Raw genomic sequence first — 21,085 nt, forward strand, 5'->3', positions numbered from 1 at the left:
CAGACAACAAAACAAGATAAGATGATGGACAAACAAAATGCCCCCCCCCCCCCCCCCTCTTCTTAAACAAGAGGCCCATGGGCCACATCGTTCACCTGAGTCACCTTGATCCACATCAAAAGATTTTCCATATATATTTGCATGTAAAACCGTAGTCCCTATTATGGCCCCAACCTACCCCTGGAGGCCATGGTTTTTGCAACTTTGAATCTACACTATGTCAGAAAGCTTTCATGTAAATGTGAACTTCTTTGGCCCAATGGTTCTTGAGAAAAAGATTTTTAAAGATTTTCCCTATATATTTGTATGTAAAACTTTGATCCCCTATTGTGGCCCCATCCTACCCCAGGGGGCCATGATTTGAACAAACTTAACTCTGCACTATGTTAGGAAGCTTTCATGTAAATATCAGCTTTTCTGGCTCAGTGGTTCTTGGGAAGAAGATTTTTAAAGATTGTCCCTATATATTTGTATATAAAACTTTGATCCCCTATTGTGGCCCCATCCAACCCCCGGGGGCCATGATTTGAACAAACTTGAATCTGCACTATGTCAGAAAATTTTCATGTAAATATCAGCTTTTCTGGCGCAGTGGTTCTTGAGAAGAAGATTTTTAAAGATTTTTCCTATATATTTGTATGTAAAACTTTCATCCCCTATTATGGCCCCATCCGACCCCCGGGGGCCAGGATTTTAACAAACCTGAATCTGCACTATATCAGGAAGCTTTCATATAAATCTCAGCTTTTCTGGCTCAGTGGTTCTTGAGAAGATTTTTCCTATATATTTGTATGTAAAACGTTCATCCCCTATTGTGGCCCCATCCGACCCCCGGGGGCCAGGATTTTAACAATTTAGAACCTGCACTATATCAGGAAGCTTTCATATAAATCTCAGCTGTTCTGGCGCAGTGGTTCTTGAGAAGAAGATTTTTAAAGATTTTTCCTATATATTTATATGTAAAACTTTGATCCTCCCTTGTGGCCCCATCCGACCCACAGGGGCCAGGATTTAAACAATTTAGAATCTGCACTATATCAGGAAGTTTTCATATAAATTTCATCTTTTCTGGCTCAGAGGTTCTTTAGAAGAAGATTTTTAAAGATTTTTCCTATATATTTGTATGTAAAACTTTGATCCCCTATTGTGGCCCCATCCGACCCCAGGCGGCCAGGATTTTAACAATTTAGAACCTGCACTATATCAGGAAGCTTTCATAAAAATCTCAGCTTTTCTGGCTTCGTGGTTCTTGAGAAGAAGATTTTTAAAGATTTTCCCTATATATTTGTATGTAAAACTTTGATCCCCTATTATGGCCCCATCCAACCCCCAGGGGCCATGATTTTAACAATTTAGAATCTGCACTACCTAATAAAGCTTATCTAAAAATTTCATCTTTTCTGGCCCAGTGGTTCTTGAGAAGAAGATTTTTTAATGACCCTACTCTATTTTTACCTTTTCTTGATTATCTCCCCTTGGAAGGTGGCCAGGCCCTTTATTTTAACAATTTAGAATTCCCTTTACCTAAGGATGCTTTGTGCCAACTTTGGTTGAAATTGGCCCAGTGGTTTTTGAAAAGTCAAAAATGTTAAAAGTTTACAGACGGACGGACGTCGGAATACGAGTGATCAGAAAAGCTCACTTGAGCTGTTAGCTCAGGTGAGCTAAAAATACGTTGAGGTATAGTAAATGAAAATAAGAATTGCGTTGTAAATAATTCTAACCCCTTATGTTCAGATTTTTTATTTGATTCTTGATAAAAATTAAAACATCACCTGAGTCTTTAAATTCTGCTGCCTTTTCTTTTTCTTTTGTTTCTTTGATAACCTGTAATTAATTCAAATAGTTGTAATTAATAACAGTCTAAAGTGGATAAAATTCATATGAATACAAAGTAGTGGGAGGGGGTGGGGTCCTCCAGAGTATCAGAAATGTAAATAATTCAGAAAACTAATTAAAATCAAGATCTGAAAATTGTGTCTCATTCAGAATATGAAAATTTACAGTAAATTCTCTTTTCAGTAAATTGCCACATTGAAAGATGCACACTCTCCTGTGGTCAAAGTGGTAGCATGTTTAAAGAAATCAGCACCCACTTCTGTTTCGATGGGGACTCTTCTTCAGCATCTTCATCCTCCTCCACTGGACAAATTTCCGGATCCTCCCCCACTAATTCCTCATCCTCTCTCCTCATGTCCTCCTGTAGGGTGGCGACATTCTCTTTGTGTTTCTTGGATTTCTCGTGATTTACAAACCTTATAAAACAGAACAAACACAATACAAGGGGTGTAACCTGACAGCTTAAATAAATCAGCTACAAGCAACCACAAACGGTGTAAAAACAGAATTTAAGCTACACTGATTAACTGCTGATAATTTGTCACAGAAATCAAATGTTCCTAAATTCTACAGAGTTTCAGCACACAATATCTTAGATTTTATTGAATGCCAACTTTTCCTGAAATAATAGGATCTGCAACAAGACAGTCTGGGTACAGTATAACATTTTAGCATACAATATTCAATGATACCCTCAAATTGTCATGTCATCATATTAAACATTGGTGGGTTTTTTTAACAATTGGGTCTGCACTTTCATATGTCAAAAATATTTGAACCTGAGTTGTGTAAAAATGTCAGTTCCTTTGTAAGTATATTCTTAATCAGCAAAAAGAAAAAAGATTCTTTGTCTTAAAATCTAATTTTGATTTATTGGCATAAACTAGATCTGTTTGTTGGTGGCAGCACCATACAAGCAAAACAAATTAATCTTCACAATGAATTAATGCACACTCGTGTCTCCTAACAGTGTAAGCAAAAAATCCAATGCCAATAGATTGAAAATAACAACCATATGCACTTAAATTATGCAAAAGAATTTGGAATTACAAAAGTAATGAATTCATTTGAATTAGTTTCATGTCTTTATTATCTAAAACATAAATTACGAAATTAAATTACATGTCTAGGGGTGTAAATAATGGCAACAAAGTAGGCGAAACAGAAATGATAAAATCTTGCTGATTTATAGTTTTTAATTAAAAAAATCCTTCTGCCACAAAATGTAATACTTTCAAAACCCTTTCTAAATTTGAATAAACAAAATAAAAATTTCAAATGGATAGGGTTAGGTAACGAAAATGTAATATATTTGGGCTGATAAAATAAGTATTGAATGAGTACCCACTCGGTAATTGTATCCTGCTCAAATGTTACGGAGCTAATTCCTTCATATAAAGCTGAAATTTTCATGTGTCATGTGAATGCAAACAACAGCAATTTTCTGACTATTGGTCAGTTTTGACATAGCCTTGGAAGGTAAGATAGCGTCATCTGTCTGCAGTTCTGTCTCATTTAGTTCCATACTTGCTAAAATATTGACATTACCCAGGTGAAGCGTTTTAATAGCTTCACAGGGTTTACTTAAACAAGAAATATGTGAAGAGATGCAATTCCAGAGAGATGTGTAACCATAAGAAACCAACATTTTCTTGAAATTCAACCACACGCCCGTTGGGAAATAAAACCACATATGCTTGTAATGATCGTTGTATATTGTGTAAGGAAATGAAATCCTTAAATATTCATACTTCTTAAGAAATGACACCTACAGGTACAGTGTAAATACCACACACTTGTTATGAAATAAACACTTACGCTTTCTCACTTTTAAAGGCTTTGTTACACGCCACACAGAAAAGTTCATCTATGTAATCATCATCTTCTTCTTCTTCATCTGTATTCTCGCCTGAAATTGATCTCTTATTTAGAACAAAGAAATGACATTGATTGAAAATGGAAAAAAGAACACCCCCTAATGAAGAGGAGGAGGGGGTGTTCAAGCCCCTCAAAACCTTTCATAAACTCTTTCATCATTTCTTTTTAATGAGTCATCGATAATTTCATTGTCATTCTATCATTTGCGACCTCTGACCTCCAAACTGTGATTCCAATTTCTGTAGATCTCCCTCCAACTCTGTCATGGCTGACCAGCTGGCCTCCTGATAGTTCTCTACCTGTCTGTAGACAAATTTGAAGATTCATGATATAACTTTCTCATTCTACAGGTGCCCTGGGTACATTTTACATTTTTTCTTACAATGGAAATGGCTGGTTAAGTAAGGGTTAATGTATGAGTATCGCTCCATTCCTTAAATGTAATGGACCGAGGCCCCGAAGGGGCCGAGGTCCATTGCTTTTAAGGAATGGAGGGATACGAGTACATTGACCCACTTAAAATCCACCTTTGCTGGGCCCCTTGCTACTAAACTCTGTGCATTTTAATCATGTCTTACGTTTTTCATTCTTTTGTTGCATGCATTTATATCTACTTGTATAAAGGTTGACCTACTTTCCGAACACTCCATTCCTGAAAAATAATGGAGTGTTCGAACAAAAGAATGACGTCATAGGTGGATTTTAATAGGAGAATATTTTTTAACAGTAGTGACGAAATTTGTAGTAAGGCTCAGTTTTTCTCCAATGTGTAACATCGTCACCTGGGAAATATACTCAGTTATGTTTCAACATTTTTACATGTGACAATGAAAATTGTTGGATTATACACTGTACTTTCAATTTACATTCTATTAAAAAGTTCGGATCTATGACATTTTTTTTCCCAATAGAGCTGAAAAATACTTGGCCAAATATGGTCTGTTTTACTGGGAAATCACGTCTGTGGTGCAATGACTTTGTTTGGGTTGCTTGACAGTGTTGATAAGTAAATATACTGTAGATTCCAAAATATATGCATGGAATTTATTATAGAATAATTTCGTGAAAAACACCACACATGAAATAAAATTACTCGCATTTATTTTAATAATGATAAATTACATGTTAAAACTCTTAATCAATACACCACTCACGAATTCATGAACTGGCAATTTGACGCCATGGAGGCAATTCGTGATATCAAATACTCACGTAAAATAAGGGATCTACAGTAATTACCTCATTTTGTTGTACAATGACTTTGTTTGGATTGCTTGTCAGTGTTTATAAGTACAAATAATACCTCTGTCTCTCTTTCAAATGCTGCTCTCTTTTCTCTTTTGCTTTCTGTGCAATCTCTTCATTTCTCTCCTCCATCTTTTTCTATAAATATTCAAATAAATACATGTCATCAGATTTACAGGTATAGGACAATTCAGTTAATATATATCTAGATGGGTTGGTCAGCTTTTTATGCACTTTAAATTACTAAACATTTTTTTAATTATTTAAAATAATTTAGTCTTTGTGTATCCAAACACATTACAGTGTCTTGCATAAAATACATGAATAAAGTAAAATCTCTCCAATTGATCATTTAAATTTGGTAATTGTTTGCCAAAAGTTCCACAATGAAGCCATAATACAGTACAATCAATTATCACGCCTCAGACAAAATTGTTGAAATATAATTGGTCAGATCTTGGTCACATGACGCCGTAAAAAAAAACGTATCACGCGAGTTAAATCTGTAATGGGCGAGTAATTTTATTTATCGTCGAGTTCGACTTGCAGCCGTGTCAAAAGGAAAGACATTTGACTAAGTTGTATGATATAGACCCCCACATATACAGTTAGAGGTCTTTGACGTGATAAATTTGTTACACAGTTAGTTAGTGACCTGATACAGGAAAAATACATGGTGTGAAAAGAAAACCCGTATCGGGCGAGGCGAAGAAACTAATAACATTATGACAATGACATTGTATCAATTGCGAAAACAAAGTTATGGAAATTTGAAAACATGAACATATCAAAACTAGAACAGTCTAAATGAAACAAATAAGCCGGCAGGGCACACACAAAACTGAATATAATTTATAAAATTGTAAATTTGAACATTTTACTTGTCATAGGGTGTTGCTAAAACGCAGGACAATACATGTAATTAAAATGATAAACACCAAATATCGGGGGAAATATGCTTTACTTTAATTAAATTCAAATCTTAAGGATTTGTTTACAAGCAGTAAAACAAGTTTATAAAATTCGGCACCATAAATTAAATGTTTGTATCAGAGTTTACAAAGCATTTTACAAGAATCTTGTAATTTTGGCATTGACAGAGGTGTTAGCAGGCAGTGACACCTAAATACAGAGAAAGGAAAGAACACACAGGGTTTATATCCCCCCCTCCTCTCATGGCAAATTGTTATTAACGCACATGTATTTACACATAATACTGTGTAAGTACTTACAACAAGGAGTGAGGTATGTATAAAACAGCAATAATTCATGATTTTATTAAGCCAACAAGTTAAACATTTGATTTACTATATTTTTTACTACAGGTAATAGAAACTGAGTGACCACAGGTGAAAAGCTCTCACTCACTGGATAAGGTCATAAAATATTTTCCTAAGGTGGCCGCTAGAATAAGGCAATAAAATTCGAAAGGGGTAAAATCATAATTCAAGTCTTTTTCAGTGTACATGTATTTATTTCATCAATTTTCATTGCGAAACAACACACTGTCTCTATCAGGGGACGGAGAGTCAGAAAATGACAAAGCTGGTAGAGGTATCCACATGCGCTTGCTTAATATCATTCATAAGTTACAATGGTTTTCAAATACATATGCACTAGATTAAAGTATATGAAACGCTGGATTCTGAGGATGACTTCTCATTTCTCTCTGTAATTTCTGCTTCTTTTGACCATAATAAGCCTTTATATTTTACAAAATGCTGACCTCCTTATAACATTATTGCATATAATATTTTCCATTCCACATTTTAACAACACCCAGTTGTCATAAAGTGAGTACATACCTAAGTAATAGCTTTAACTCTCTTCTAGTCTATAGAATTTCTTAGAAAATATTGAAATGAGACTTTATCTTTAAGTTGCACATATTATATATTTTCTTGAATTTCAATTCCCATAAATCATTTTTGTGTTTCCTCTCATAACAAAAAAAATCTGAAGTCTTTGAGATTTGACCTTTGACTTTAGTATCGTGTGTGCCATCATTAGTATTGAAATTACTTCTTTCAAAAGATAATATAATAATAATATAACCCTAGTTTACAAATCAATATTTGGGTCCTGCATCCAACATTGTTGTGAAAATCAAATGCTTCCGACTATTGAAAACATCCTCTCCTCTCAGAAACCTCATTAAATCCTTACCCTGTAAGCTTGTACACGGCGATCTCTCTTCTTCACAAATCGCACCAAGGCCTAAATATAAAACAAACCTTTCCATTTAATTTACTTAACAAGTTGTAAGAAATTCATTTATGCTATTTCAAAAGATGGGTAAATCATGAATTCATGATAGCAAACCACTATACATAACAGAGACCAGGGCAGACAGACAGACAGACTACAGACAATTTCACCAAAACAAGTACGCAGGAAATGTAAGAACCTTCTTGTAATACACGTATCAACACTTCACCGCAAGTTACGTCTCTCTGCGGGGTCAGGCAAAGGTCAATCAGTAAAAAACCATGTTTTCCTTCTTTACCTTACCGAATGTAAGACATTATTAGTGTGAATTTTAGCTAATTATCAAGCTTTCAAATAAATCAATAGGGCATTATCACAGTTGATTGCAATTGATGGAAAAATAACAAATGTCAAAGCTACAGATAAGAAAATTACAAAGGCCAACGTAATGAAATATGATTTTTAACCGGGAGATGATGGATAAGGGACGATGTGTTGATACCTGTATGAAGTTTATTAAAAAATATCCATTTTTCAAAATCCAACATAGAGCAGTGACAAAATAAGGTTAACCAAAATATCACGATCTTTCCTACCCTGACTTCCTCATTTCGTTCTTTGCGAGCAGCATCTCGTAGCTTTTTATTCTCAGCCTCCATGATTCTGCGGACCCTGCGATCCGGTGCTTCCCGAGTGTCATACTTTTCTGCCCAGACATAAGACTTTGCTGTGAAATAGTTTTCCCAATAATCATAAAATGGTTTTACCACCTGAAACAAACCAGAGTCAGTAACATTACAAGGCTAATTCAGGGGATGTCACTCTCACTGAGGATTAAAACAGTCAGTCACATTACAAGGCTAATTCAGGGGATGTCACTCTCACTGAGGATTAAAATAGTCAGTAACATTACAAGGCTAATTCAGGGGATGTCACTCTCACTGAGGATTAAAATAGTCAGTCACATTACAAGGCTAATTCAGGGGATGTCACTCTCACTGAGGATTAAAATAGTCAGTAACATTACAAGGTTAATTCAGGGGATGTCACTCTCACTGAGGATTAAAATAGTCAGTCACATTACAAGGCTAATTCAGGGGATGTCACTCTCACTGAGGATTAAAATAGTCAATAACATTACAAGGCTAATTCAGGGGATGTCACTCTCACTGAGGATTAAAATAGTCAATAACATTACAAGGCTAATTCAGGGGATGTCAATCTCACTGAGGATTAAAATAGTCAGTCACATTACAAGGCTAATTCAGGGGATGTCACTCTCACTGAGGATTAAAACAGTCAGTAACATTACAAGGCTAATTCAGGGGATGTCACTCTCACTGAGGATTAAAATAGTCAGTAACATTACAAGGCTAATTCAGGGGATGTCACTCTCACTGAGGATTAAAATAGTCAGTCACATTACAAGGCTAATTCAGGGGATGTCACTCTCACTGAGGATTAAAATAGTCAGTAACATTACAAGGCTAATTCAGGGGATGTCACTCTCACTGAGGATTAAAATAGTCAGTCACATTACAAGGCTAATTCAGGGGATGTCACTCTCACTGAGGATTAAAATAGTCAGTCACATTACAAGGCTAATTCAGGGGATGTCACTCTCACTGAGGATTAAAATAGTCAGTCACATTACAAGGCTAATTCAGGGGATGTCACTCTCACTGAGGATTAAAATAGTCAGTAACATTACAAGGCTAATTCAGGGGATGTCACTCTCACTGAGGATTAAAATAGTCAGTCACATGGTACATAATTATCATATAGCAATAAGTGCACAGTACCGTATCATAAGGACTGTCACTTAATACATAATAACAGAATGACAATAATCACTGTACCGTGTCATAAGGACTGTCACTTAATACATAATAACAGAATGACAATAATCACTGTACCGTGTCATAAGGACTGTCACTTACATAATAACAATAAATGCACTGTACCGTGTCTTAAGGACTGTCACTTACATAATAACAGAATGACAATACGAGCACTGTACCGTGTCATAAGGACTGTCACTTACATAATAACAATAAGTGCACTGTACCGTGTCTTAAGGACTGTCACTTACATAATAACAGAATGACAATACGAGCACTGTACCGTGTCGTAAGGACTGTCACTTACATAATAACAATAAGTGCACTGTACCGTGTCGTAAGGACTGTCACTTACATAATAACAATAAGTGCACTGTAATGTGTCGTAAGGACTGTCACTTACATAATAACAATAAGTGCACTGTAATGTGTCGTAAGGACTGTCACTTACATAATAACAGAATGACAATACGAGCACTGTACCGTATCGTAAGGACTGTCACTTTTCCCGAATCCTGGAATTTCCTGGCTATTTTCCCTGTCTTCTATAAACTCATAATCCTCCTCTGCCAGCAATTCAAACACAACCCGGTAGACGGCATAGAATCCCTGTAACCAATGAACAGAAACATAACTACAGTAATCTGTATCTACCACAGTTAGTGCAGGTGTGTGTGTTTACAGCAAAATCACGTATAGACTCCAGCCTCACCATCAGAATTAAATTAATAAAGTATACTTTAATTCACCAGACAGGTAATTTGTGCTTCTTCAGAATGAACATTATCAAGTAATTTGTTATGAGCCAAGCTTCACTGTACATGTAAAACTAGTTACAGAAAAAGTGACGACAAGAAATTCCACGATTTGTACGATATTTATCACTATTGCTGTGATAACTCACTGTATAGACAGAGATTGCAAAATTTGTTTAATATATCAAACGACTGCTCATACACTTATAATGCAAATGTTGTTGAGTTGTAATGGGCCTTTAACAAGTTCGATTAAAGCCACATTCTCTAAGATGACCACAAAAGTGAAGATTCACATCATAACTACATCACAGTTGTTGTAATGAGGGTTTTAAGATGCAGTTAGAAACATGTCACCCACCTCACTGTCATCAGCATACCCAGCGTAACAGGAAGAGTTGAAGTACTGGAAAACGTCCAAACTCTCGTCCTCGTACTTATCGCCGTGACCCATTCCTGTCAATCATGTTCTCATTAGATTTCTTCATGAATAATGTATGACATTGTTTCCCTTTAAATTTTGTCACCAAAAATTGAATTCAATGAAAATTGCTCTAAATTATATATTTCAGTAATAACACCAGTATTTTATTACTTCACACACCATTTACACATGAATATGTAATTTTGGTAATTAAATAATTATTGTCTTGCAAGACAATAATTCTTCCTTATATATTTCTTTACATTAAAAGCAGTTGTCTAACGTAGTTTTATTAAGTTTAATATCTTGCTTTTGTAAAAAATAAATGTGTTTATTAGTCATTAATATACATTCTTATGCCAATGAGAGATTTTGAGAAAAAACTGATTGCCATCACTTTCACAGCTAATGCCCCTTTACGTGGAAGGTGTTACAATACAATGTCTAGTATCTACTAATACACTCACCCCCTCGGAGAATCTGCTCTCTGTGTTTGTCGTACCATGCCCTCTCCTGAGAGTCACTCAGAACTTCATATGACTGCTGCACTGCTCGAAACTGTTTTGTGCATTCTTCCATATTGTCTGGGTTTTTATCTGAGAGGAAAACAGAAATTTTAATGCCAGGCTCCAAACTATTAAAATTATCTTTATTTCCCCCCTAAATATACATACTGTCCGTTTGCCATGGTCTGAGGTCGTCATGGTCTCTGTCTGTCCTAGTCTCTGTCTGTCTGGGTCTCTAGTTGACTGTCTGTCTAGGTCTCTGTCTGTCTGTCTCTCTGTCCGTCTGTCCTAGTCTTTGTCTGTCTGTCTTGTTTTATGACCTGGTCTTCATCAGTCTATTTGTCTGCCCCGGTACGGTCTGTCTACGCTGGTCTCTCTCTGTCCTGGTCTCTGTCTGTTCTAGTCTTTGTCAGTTTGTCTGTCTTTCCTGGTCCATCTGTCTTGGTTCCTGTCCTGGTCTTTGTCAGTCTATTTTTATGTCTTGGTCTTTGTCAGTCTATTTTTGTGTCCTGGTCTTTGTCAGTCTATTTTTGTGTCTTGGTCTTTGTCAGTCTATTTTTGTGTCTTGGTCTTTGTCAGTCTATTTTCTGTCTTGGTCTTTGTCAGTCTATTTTTGTGTCCTGGTCTTTGTCAGTCTATTTTCTGTCTTGGTCTTTGTCAGTCTATTTTCTGTCTTGGTCTTTGTCAGTCTATTTTTGTGTCCTGGTCTTTGTCAGTCTATTTTTATGTCTTGGTCTTTGTCAGTCTATTTTTGTGTCTTGGTCTTTGTCAGTCTACTTTCTGTCTTGGTCTTTGTCAGTCTATTTTTGTGTCTTGGTCTTTGTCAGTCTATGTTTGTGTCTTGGTCTTTGTCAGTCTATTTTTGTGTCTTGGTCTTTGTCAGTCTATTTCTTTGTCCTGGTCTTTGTCAGTCTATTTCTTTGTCCTGGTCTTTGTCAGTCTATTTTTGTGTCTTGGTCTTTGTCAGTCTATTTTTGTGTCTTGGTCTTTGTCAGTCTAATGTTTGTGTCTTGGTCTTTGTCAGTCTAATGTTTGTGTCTTGGTCTTTGTCAGTCTATGTTTGTGTCTTGGTCTTTGTCAGTCTATTTTTGTGTCTTGGTCTTTGTCAGTCTATTTTTGTGTCTTGGTCTTTGTCAGTCTAATGTTTGTGTCTTGGTCTTTGTCAGTCTAATGTTTGTGTCTTGGTCTTTGTCAGTCTATTTTTGTGTCTTGGTCTTTGTCAGTCTATTTTTATGTCTTGGTCTTTGTCAGTCTATTTCTTTGTACTGGTCTTTGTCAGTCTATTTCTTTGTCCTGGTCTTTGTCAGTCTATTTTTGTGTCTTGGTCTTTGTCAGTCTATTTTTGTGTCTTGGTCTTTGTCAGTCTAATGTTTGTGTCTTGGTCTTTGTCAGTCTATTTTTGTGTCTTGGTCTTTGTCAGTCTATTTTCTGTCTTGGTCTTTGTCAGTCTATTTTTGTGTCCTGGTCTTTGTCAGTCTATTTTTGTGTCTTGGTCTTTGTCAGTCTATTTTTGTGTCTTGGTCTTTGTCAGTCTATTTCTTTGTCCTGGTCTTTGTCAGTCTATTTTTTTGTCTTGGTCTTTGTCAGTCTATTTTTGTGTCTTGGTCTTTGTCAGTCTATTTTTGTGTCTTGGTCTTTGTCAGTCTATTTCTTTGTCCTGGTCTTTGTCAGTCTATTTTTGTGTCTTGGTCTTTGTCAGTCTAATGTTTGTGTCTTGGTCTTTGTCAGTCTATTTTTGTGTCTTGGTCTTTGTCAGTCTATTTTTGTGTCCTGGTCTTTGTCAGTCTATTTTTATGTCTTGGTCTTTGTCAGTCTATTTTTGTGTCTTGGTCTTTGTCAGTCTATTTTCTGTCTTGGTCTTTGTCAGTCTATTTTTGTGTCTTGGTCTTTGTCAGTCTATGTTTGTGTCTTGGTCTTTGTCAGTCTATTTTTGTGTCTTGGTCTTTGTCAGTCTATTTCTTTGTCCTGGTCTTTGTCAGTCTATTTCTTTGTCCTGGTCTTTGTCAGTCTATTTTTGTGTCTTGGTCTTTGTCAGTCTATTTTTGTGTCTTGGTCTTTGTCAGTCTAATGTTTGTGTCTTGGTCTTTGTCAGTCTATGTTTGTGTCTTGGTCTTTGTCAGTCTATTTTTGTGTCTTGGTCTTTGTCAGTCTATTTTTGTGTCTTGGTCTTTGTCAGTCTAATGTTTGTGTTTTGGTCTTTGTCAGTCTAATGTTTGTGTCTTGGTCTTTGTCAGTCTATTTTTGTGTCTTGGTCTTTGTCAGTCTATTTTTATGTCTTGGTCTTTGTCAGTCTATTTCTTTGTACTGGTCTTTGTCAGTCTATTTCTTTGTCCTGGTCTTTGTCAGTCTATTTTTGTGTCTTGGTCTTTGTCAGTCTATTTTTGTGTCTTGGTCTTTGTCAGTCTATTTTTGTGTCTTGGTCTTTGTCAGTCTAATGTTTGTGTCTTGGTCTTTGTCAGTCTAATGTTTGTGTCTTGGTCTTTGTCAGTCTATTTTTGTGTCTTGGTCTTTGTCAGTCTATTTTCTGTCTTGGTCTTTGTCAGTCTATTTTTGTGTCCTGGTCTTTGTCAGTCTATTTTTGTGTCTTGGTCTTTGTCAGTCTATTTTTGTGTCTTGGTCTTTGTCAGTCTATTTCTTTGTCCTGGTCTTTGTCAGTCTATTTTTTTGTCTTGGTCTTTGTCAGTCTATTTTTGTGTCTTGGTCTTTGTCAGTCTATTTTTGTGTCTTGGTCTTTGTCAGTCTATTTTTGTGTCTTGGTCTTTGTCAGTCTATTTTTGTGTCTTGGTCTTTGTCTGTCTAATGTTTGTGTCTTGGTCTTTGTCAGTCTAATGTTTGTGTCTTGGTCTTTGTCAGTCTATGTTTGTGTCTTGGTCTTTGTCAGTCTATTTTTGTGTCTTGGTCTTTGTCATTCTATTTTTGTGTCTTGGTGTTTGTCAATCTATGTTTGTGTCTTGGTCTTTGTCAGTCTATTTTTGTGTCTTGGTCTTTGTCAGTCTATTTCTTTGTCCTGGTTACTGTCTGTCTATCCTGTTTTAGTCTGCCAGTGGTCAAATGGGACCCCCAATAACACTAAGTAAGTTTAAGCTTATCGCAGGTGAATTCCTCACAATTCATTGTTTCATGAAGCATTACCTGGATGCCATTTCAGAGCAAGTTTTTTGTAGGCTTTCTTCAGTTCATCATTTGTTGCATTCCTCTCCACACCAAGGACTTCATAATGGCATCGCATTGTCCCTGCCATCTAAAATATTGATTCAGAAAATGTTTTATGGAAGTTTAATATCAATAGATTTCCAATAATTTGTAACATGTAATTACTGCATTTACTAATTTTGTTGATGCTGATCAAAACTCCTAAAGAAAAGTCTAGTCAAAGGTTTAAAAACCCTACGTACAGTCTACAACAAATCCTGGGAGTCTGATGCCCAGGGCCTGATAAAGCTGATGCCCAGGGCCTGATAAAGCTGAAGCCTAGGGCCTGGTTAAGTTAGAAGTAGGCACATACTTGCATACTCACAAGCCCAAGACAGCACATAAAATTTTGTGCATCATACAATGTATGCCACTTTAGAAATTCATACAGTAGATTGACACATTACACAAATAAACTTTTGTACAATGTAACTCCTTTTGATTGAACTTGTGATAAAAAGTAATGTTTACAATCTTTCTCTCACTCTCACCAGAGGGTGCTTTACACAAGCTTCACCTGTAAGTTAAGTTTAGACTCACAATTGTGAAATTTTTGCTTATTTTCCAGTTATGAAAGAGTCCTTTTATTGGCCCCAGTTAATGGAGATTTTGACTATGGATTACTCCATTTACCTGATCAAGATATAGGGCTCACGGTGGGCATGACCGGTCAACAGAGGATGCTTACTCCTCCTAGGAACCTAATCCCACCTCTGATATGTCTAGGGGTCCAAGTTTGCCCATATATTAATTTTGTATTCCTTATAGTTGTTGTGAGATTGATCACTGTTCATTACCTTCACCTTTTTATTATCCTTTCTGTACTCTAATGCTACATGAATGGAAGAGAACGGAAATTATAATGCATCCCTGTGGTCAACTCTAGCCTGCTTGTCTAAGACCACAACTTAAACACTTCGTCACAAAGTCTGTGGGAATCACAGTTTATCTGTAAAGGTCTACAATGCAAACAACAACCATTGAGACTTACTCGCAAAGCTCAGTGGTTGTTTATACTGTAGACCTGCCGATTCCTGTACACAGGTCCAGTCCAAAGACTATTTCTACCTACGTAGCTATTAATAGCTACCTAGGTATTTATACCTACTTAAAGTAGCTACTTCTACCTACTTTTACTCGTTTTTAAAAATATAAATAAATAATAATTTTGGCGCATCTTTTAAACAGGTCAGTTGTTTTATTTATCATGTTGTGGATGTGCACGGCAAAATTCAGAGCGTAAATTTGAAGACTTTACGAGGGTGGAGAATGTAGAGGAAATACATGAAAAATCGCTCCAAAAACCTTTAATGTAAAAATGCTTGAAGGTAAACTTTAAAATTAATACAGATTTGTAAGATATTCTAAACTTCTTATCACATAGCTTTGATCCTAAGCTCCTAGAAAATGGAACTGGGTGTTACTGATGCAAATTTGAAAGGTTAGAAAGTGATCATTTTATGTCCAATATTTTTGTGGTATTCATCGTCAGTGTAAGTGAATCAAGAAATTTGGTACACACCATATTGCGCCGTTCCTGCGTTTGGCCATGAAATGCAAGTAAAGGAAAAAGTAGGTAAAAATAGCTACCTGGAGTAGGTTTAAATATCTATGTAGCTATAAGTAGCTACATATGTAGAAATAGTCTTTGGACTGGACCTGGTACATACAGTAGCTGCAGTAGTGGGGAAACTGAAGTCATCTAGATTACCTCACCTACCATTCGTCCGGAAAATGATGTCTAAAAACTGTAAAGCAATGGGCTGTTGTATCACTTTCCACTGTATATCTAAATCAAATTTAGGTGTGTCATAAAAGATGTATCGTATAGTTTCTAAGTTATGATTTCCCACAGCCGTGTAATAAATATCGTATCCGGTTTAACGATTTTAGACAATTCGTTCCAAATCACTTCGCATTCGTGTAACGTCACTCCGTGCACTGGATTTCAAAAATATATTGTACAGTATGTGCATCTGCGTCTGTTGTCATTATATTTAATTAATTTGGAAATCATATCTGGATGAAATACAATTTAAAAATCTATGGAAAACAGAAACCTTTTTCTAGTAATAATTTTGCTCAAACTGAAAATTTCGCGTAAATTGATCCCAGCACTTCGTTTTCTTCATTGTTTTAGAAAACAGAAAACCTCAACTTAAATTCAATAACATAGGTGAAAAGACAACTTTATGAAAAACGGGATGATTTCGGCTTCTCCATCGTCAACTTCTCATATTTCCATTATCACCTGCATCATATCATGGTGTGTACATATCTCAGCTGATTCGATACGCAAGAGTTTGTTCTGCTTATGACCAGTTTTTAAATCGAGGCAGCCTACTGACAAACAGGTTGGTGGTGCAGGGGTTTCAACAGCCTCGTTTAAAGAGTCAACATTTCACAAAATCAATGGTCATGATAATGATCTTCTTTGCCAATACAACCTACAATGTACCATTGGATCAAATGCTGCATGGCGTCTTTCATACCGATTGAACATTACGCCGTTCTTCGCAAACCGGTTTTGACTACGGACCTGTTGAACTCCGGTCCACTCTGTTAATTCTCCCTCTTCAATCACAGCACGCTTGAACCCGTCATATAGCTCTGATGATGTTGACCATCTTCTTTGGCCCCTACTAGGATTCTAATGCTCTCTCGTCGTCTCTCATTGCAAATACAGTCTGGTGATTCATTCATGTCTCCGCAAGGTGAATATCTGATCGCATATTCCTCTTGTCAGTGCAGATGCTGATCCTGCTTGTTCCTTCCTTAGTGCCTCTTCATTCTGTCTATCGTTATTCTCCAAAACACCAGGTACTCAACACTGATAACAGCGTCACTCGTCTTTAGATGTTACTGCCTCCCATGAATGAAAATGAAGATAATGAACAGTGATTAATCTCATAACTCATATAAAGAATACAAAATTAAAAGTAAGGCAAACACAGACCCCTGGACATACCGGAGGGGATCGGGTGTCTTGGAGGAGTAAGCATTCCCTGTCGACCGCTCGCATCCCCCGTGGACCCTATCTCTTGATCAGATAAACGGAGTAACCCGTGGTCAAAATCAGTGTGTAAAGAACAGCATAACAATCGGTATGAAACTCGTCATACAGCAAATGGTCCAATGACAGGTTGTATTGGTAAATTAGATTGTTATACATACTTCAACGAGACTGTTGAAACCCCTGTTGTATCAACTTATTTGCCAGCAGTCCACCTCGATTTTAAAACTGATCACACGCAGAATATGCTTCTTGCGTATCGAATCAGTTGTGAGACATAAACACCATATGCTGGTGATAATGGAATATTGCTACATAAAATTTTTAATATTAAGTATGGGAAGTTGACGATGGAGAAGCTGATGTCATCCCGATTGTCATAAAGTTAAGTTGTTGGTTTCCCGTTAACACCTATGTTCAAATAAATATCCAAGTACGAAGCACTCTATAATATTCATAATTAGTCCCTTTTCCACTTTTTTTGGACTCCAAATAATGTTTAACAGGTGTGTGAGCCTCCTACTTCCATATGAAAGGTGAAGATAACGAACAGTGATCAATCTCATAACTCCTATAAGCAATATATAATACATGGTTGGGTGAATACGGACCCCTGGACACACCAGAGGTGGGAACAGGTGCCTAGGAGGATTAAGCATCCCCTGTCGACCGGTCACACTCGCCGTGCGCCCTATATCTTGATCAGGTAAACGGAGCTATCCGTAGTCAAAACCAGTGTGCCAAGAACGGCCTAACAATCGGCATGAAACACGCCAGACAGCATTTGGCCCAATGATAGGATGTATTGGCAAACTAGATCGTTATCCACTTTTAGCAGGTCTCCATTCACACTGTCTATTTCGTGTGCCTTACCCCTTTTCACATTTTGCAGCACTATCACCACATCCTGTTGACTAACCTGGTCGCATTCTATTTCCCCCCACTTCTTCCATCATCTCCATCTCTTCGTCTGCTGTGGCTCTCTCTTGTTGAGCTTTCCTTTAAATTTATCTACCATCCTCTCTGTCCTCATTTGTATTTCTGATCACTCTCCTGGCTGTCTCTTCCCTCCTGCCAGTACCCTGGTCAAGTCGTAACGCTCTTCCGTCCTTTCATTCTCAGTTGCTCTTTCTGCTTTCTCTGTCTGATCTTCCGTCCACTTTCTCTTGTCGTTTCTCACACTCCTCTTCATCCCTGTCTTTATCTCTGTACTCCTGCCTTAACCTCTCTCTCTCTCTCTCTCTCTCTCTCTCTCTCTCTCTCTCTCTCTCTCTCTCTCTCTCACCTCGTCCTAGCTATCTTCACTTTCATCAATCTTTGTGCTTCTACTTTCTTCCAAGTATTCTCTCCTATCCATGGTTGGTTCTACTTTCTGGTCTGATCAATCGCCTTCCCTATTGCCTCTACATATATACACACTTTGCACGGCTTCGCTCTCATCGTCTAATTCCTCTAGCTCCATTAGTGCTTGGAACTTGTTGCTTCACCTCCATTCCATACTTCTCCCAGACCCCCGGTCTCTCCAGTTTCTGGAGATCTCTTCAGCGTTGGTCTCATTTTTATCCTCACTAAGCTGTGGTCACTGTCTGCATCAGCACCCTTTCATTGTCCAACACTGACCTCATTTGTCCAGATACCAGGTTCGTTGTTCTCCCATCTTGTGATGTCCATGTTTTCTTGTGGACCGCTTTGTGCAGAAATATAATATATGTGATTACCATCCCATTTGTAGTGCCAGACTAGCACAGCTTCTCACTATTATCATTGGATGAGACTGCAAAAACCGAGGCCCCGTGTCACAGCAGGTATGGCACAATAAAGATCCCTCCCTGCTCAAAGGCCGTACAAGCGTATGAGCTCTATAGTGTAGTAATTAGGGTTATACGGACAGTGGGGTAACTACCATTACCGAAATACCCGTGATTTACCGAAATACCCACCCACCCCGAAAACACTGAAATACCCCCCTAACCTCCCGATTTTTTCATTTCATATTATTGTGATTTAAATACTTGTATGAGAAGTTTTTTTTTTAATAAAACCAAGTATTTAATAATTTATATTATTTTTCTTGAATATTTCACACCGGAAACGGCTTGAGACAAGAACAGTAACTCCCGTATGAAAGATGAAGATCAATCTCATAACTCCTAAAATCAATACAAAATACATAGTTGGACAAACACGGACCCCTGGACACACCAGAGGTTAGATAGAATGTTCTATCGCTAAAACGATAATGTCCTACGGACCCGATTTAACGATAGAATGCGTCCTATATACCTGCAATGTAGCAAAATGAAAATTGCACAGTGCATGTTTCGGTAAAATTATGTAACACATCACTCATATGCATTTGGAAAGTTATCTTAACGACCCACTTGGGCCGTTCTTATTTGCAAATTAGGTAAGCGTTCGTTTTTGGAAAACAGCATGCAGCAGGGTGTTCCGATGGCAGTTTCCGGTAAAATGGCAGTCAGTTCGAATCGAGAAAAGTGACATTTCAAAGTGTTGAGTTTACAATATTATTATACGATTTTTTACAGTGTTAAGGACTTACAAATTACCAATGAGGTTAGTTGTATATAAATTTAACTTTAAATGTACGCGTTTATTCTTTGATAAGTTTAAAATCGTTTTGGAGCGATTCCGCAATTTTCTGCTACATTACGGGTATATGGGAGGTATTCTAACTGTGGTGAGGGCCTGTCCCGAGACACAGTTAGATTATTCTAACTAACCAGAGGTGGGATCAGGTGCCTAGGAGGAGTAAGCATCCCCTGTCGACCGATCACACCCGCCGTGAGCCCGAAATCCTGATCAGGTAAACGGAGTTATCCGTAGTCAAAATCAGTTTGCCAAGAACGGCCTAACAATCGATATAAAACACGTCAGACAGCATTTGACCCAATGATAGGTTGTATTGACGAACTAGATCGTTATAACGACCATAGAATTTGCGAAATGCTGACTTCAATCGAGACTGTTGAAACCCCTATACCATCAACTTGTTTGTCAGTAGCCTGCCTCGATTTAAAAACTGACGATACGCAGAACAAGCTCTTGCGTATCGAATCATTTGAGAGATATAAACACCATATGCAGGCAGGGCCGTAAATTAACCTTCAATTTGGAGGAGGCAGGAATTTAGGCTGGGGTCTGGGGGCCGCCCAGGCCCCCAGACGCTGAGCACATTTTGTGCACACTGAACACGTTTCGTGCAAAATCCTTGATTCTAGGGCCTTCTAAGATGTTATTTGACTAACTCATTCTAAAAGAAAGATTTGGAATGCTTTTTAAGGGAGGTATCATGTTCTTAGTTATTGGAAACAACATAAATTCTAATGAACTTTAAATTTTAATTGTTTTTTGGCTCAAAAGTTGGAGGAGGCAGCTGCCTCCTCCGCCTCCATGTAATTTACGGCCCTGGCAGGTGATAATGGAATATTGCTACATGATTGATAGTATCTTGTTTAACGTCTCGCTCGAGAATTTTTCACTCATATGGATACGTCACCAAGATCGGTGAAGGGCTTCAAATTTAGGCCTATGCTCGTCGCTATAGCCATTGAGCAGTGAGGGTTCTTTAGCGTGCTGTGACACGGGTCATCCGTTTTTAAGGTCATCTCCGAGGACTTGTGACATTCACACCTGATGCCGAGCGTTTGGTGATGGAACTGTCACTGCCTGTTTTAACGACTTCGGTCTGTCGCGTTAACCTCTTGGCTACCGCGGCGGTATATGGGAAGTTGACGATTTAGAAGCTGAAATCGTCCCGTTTGTCATACAGTTGAGTTGTCAGTTTGCCGTTAATGTCTACTATCAATAAAATACCTAAGTATGAAGCAGAAGTGGACGACTCTGTGGTGTCTTTTATTTCGAGCTCACGGGGATAAATCGAATCGACATATGAATGAAATTCATTATTGTTAATAGACAAAACGTCGTCGATATGTCTAAATGTCGACTTGAAGGCCACAGCAAGAGATTTTTTCTTCTCATATAGAAGTTTTTGAATAAATTCTGCTTCATATGAATATAGAAACAGATCAGCTAACAAAGGAGCACAATTCGTGCCCATGGGAATTCCAAGAGACTGTTGGAAGACCTGATCACCAAAGACCACGAAGAAAATTGTATATCATAAAGAATATAACTGATGATCCGATAATGGCAAAGACCAT

The 21,085-nt window shown here is 37.4% G+C and overlaps 1 protein-coding gene across 2 annotated transcripts in view; it reads right to left on the bottom strand.

Moving 5' to 3' along the window:
- The window catches only part of LOC125669493 (dnaJ homolog subfamily C member 21-like), a 22,108-nt gene extending 6,320 nt beyond the window's left edge, over positions 1 to 15,788 (bottom strand). Inside the window, exons 1-12 of one of the 2 annotated variants that reach the window (XM_048904027.2) lie at positions 15,609 to 15,788; positions 13,829 to 13,937; positions 10,658 to 10,786; positions 10,128 to 10,222; positions 9,495 to 9,620; positions 7,767 to 7,940; positions 7,129 to 7,179; positions 5,021 to 5,100; positions 3,935 to 4,020; positions 3,658 to 3,748; positions 2,097 to 2,255; positions 1,776 to 1,827 (exon numbers count right to left, since the gene is read on the bottom strand). In XM_048904027.2, coding sequence (XP_048759984.2) covers positions 1,776 to 1,827; positions 2,097 to 2,255; positions 3,658 to 3,748; positions 3,935 to 4,020; positions 5,021 to 5,100; positions 7,129 to 7,179; positions 7,767 to 7,940; positions 9,495 to 9,620; positions 10,128 to 10,222; positions 10,658 to 10,786; positions 13,829 to 13,937; positions 15,609 to 15,611 — 1,155 coding nt within the window. In that variant the 5' untranslated portion in view covers positions 15,612 to 15,788. Of the gene's footprint in view, positions 1 to 1,775; positions 1,828 to 2,096; positions 2,256 to 3,657; positions 3,749 to 3,934; positions 4,021 to 5,020; positions 5,101 to 7,128; positions 7,180 to 7,766; positions 7,941 to 9,494; positions 9,621 to 10,127; positions 10,223 to 10,657; positions 10,787 to 13,828; positions 13,938 to 15,604 lie in introns of both variants that reach the window. The other variant, XM_048904028.2, reaches the window with a different exon arrangement.
- Positions 15,789 to 21,085: the final 5,297 nt, after the last annotated feature.

Source organism: Ostrea edulis, chromosome 4 (assembly GCF_947568905.1).
Source record: "Ostrea edulis chromosome 4, xbOstEdul1.1, whole genome shotgun sequence".
NCBI lineage: Eukaryota > Metazoa > Mollusca > Bivalvia > Ostreida > Ostreidae > Ostrea > Ostrea edulis.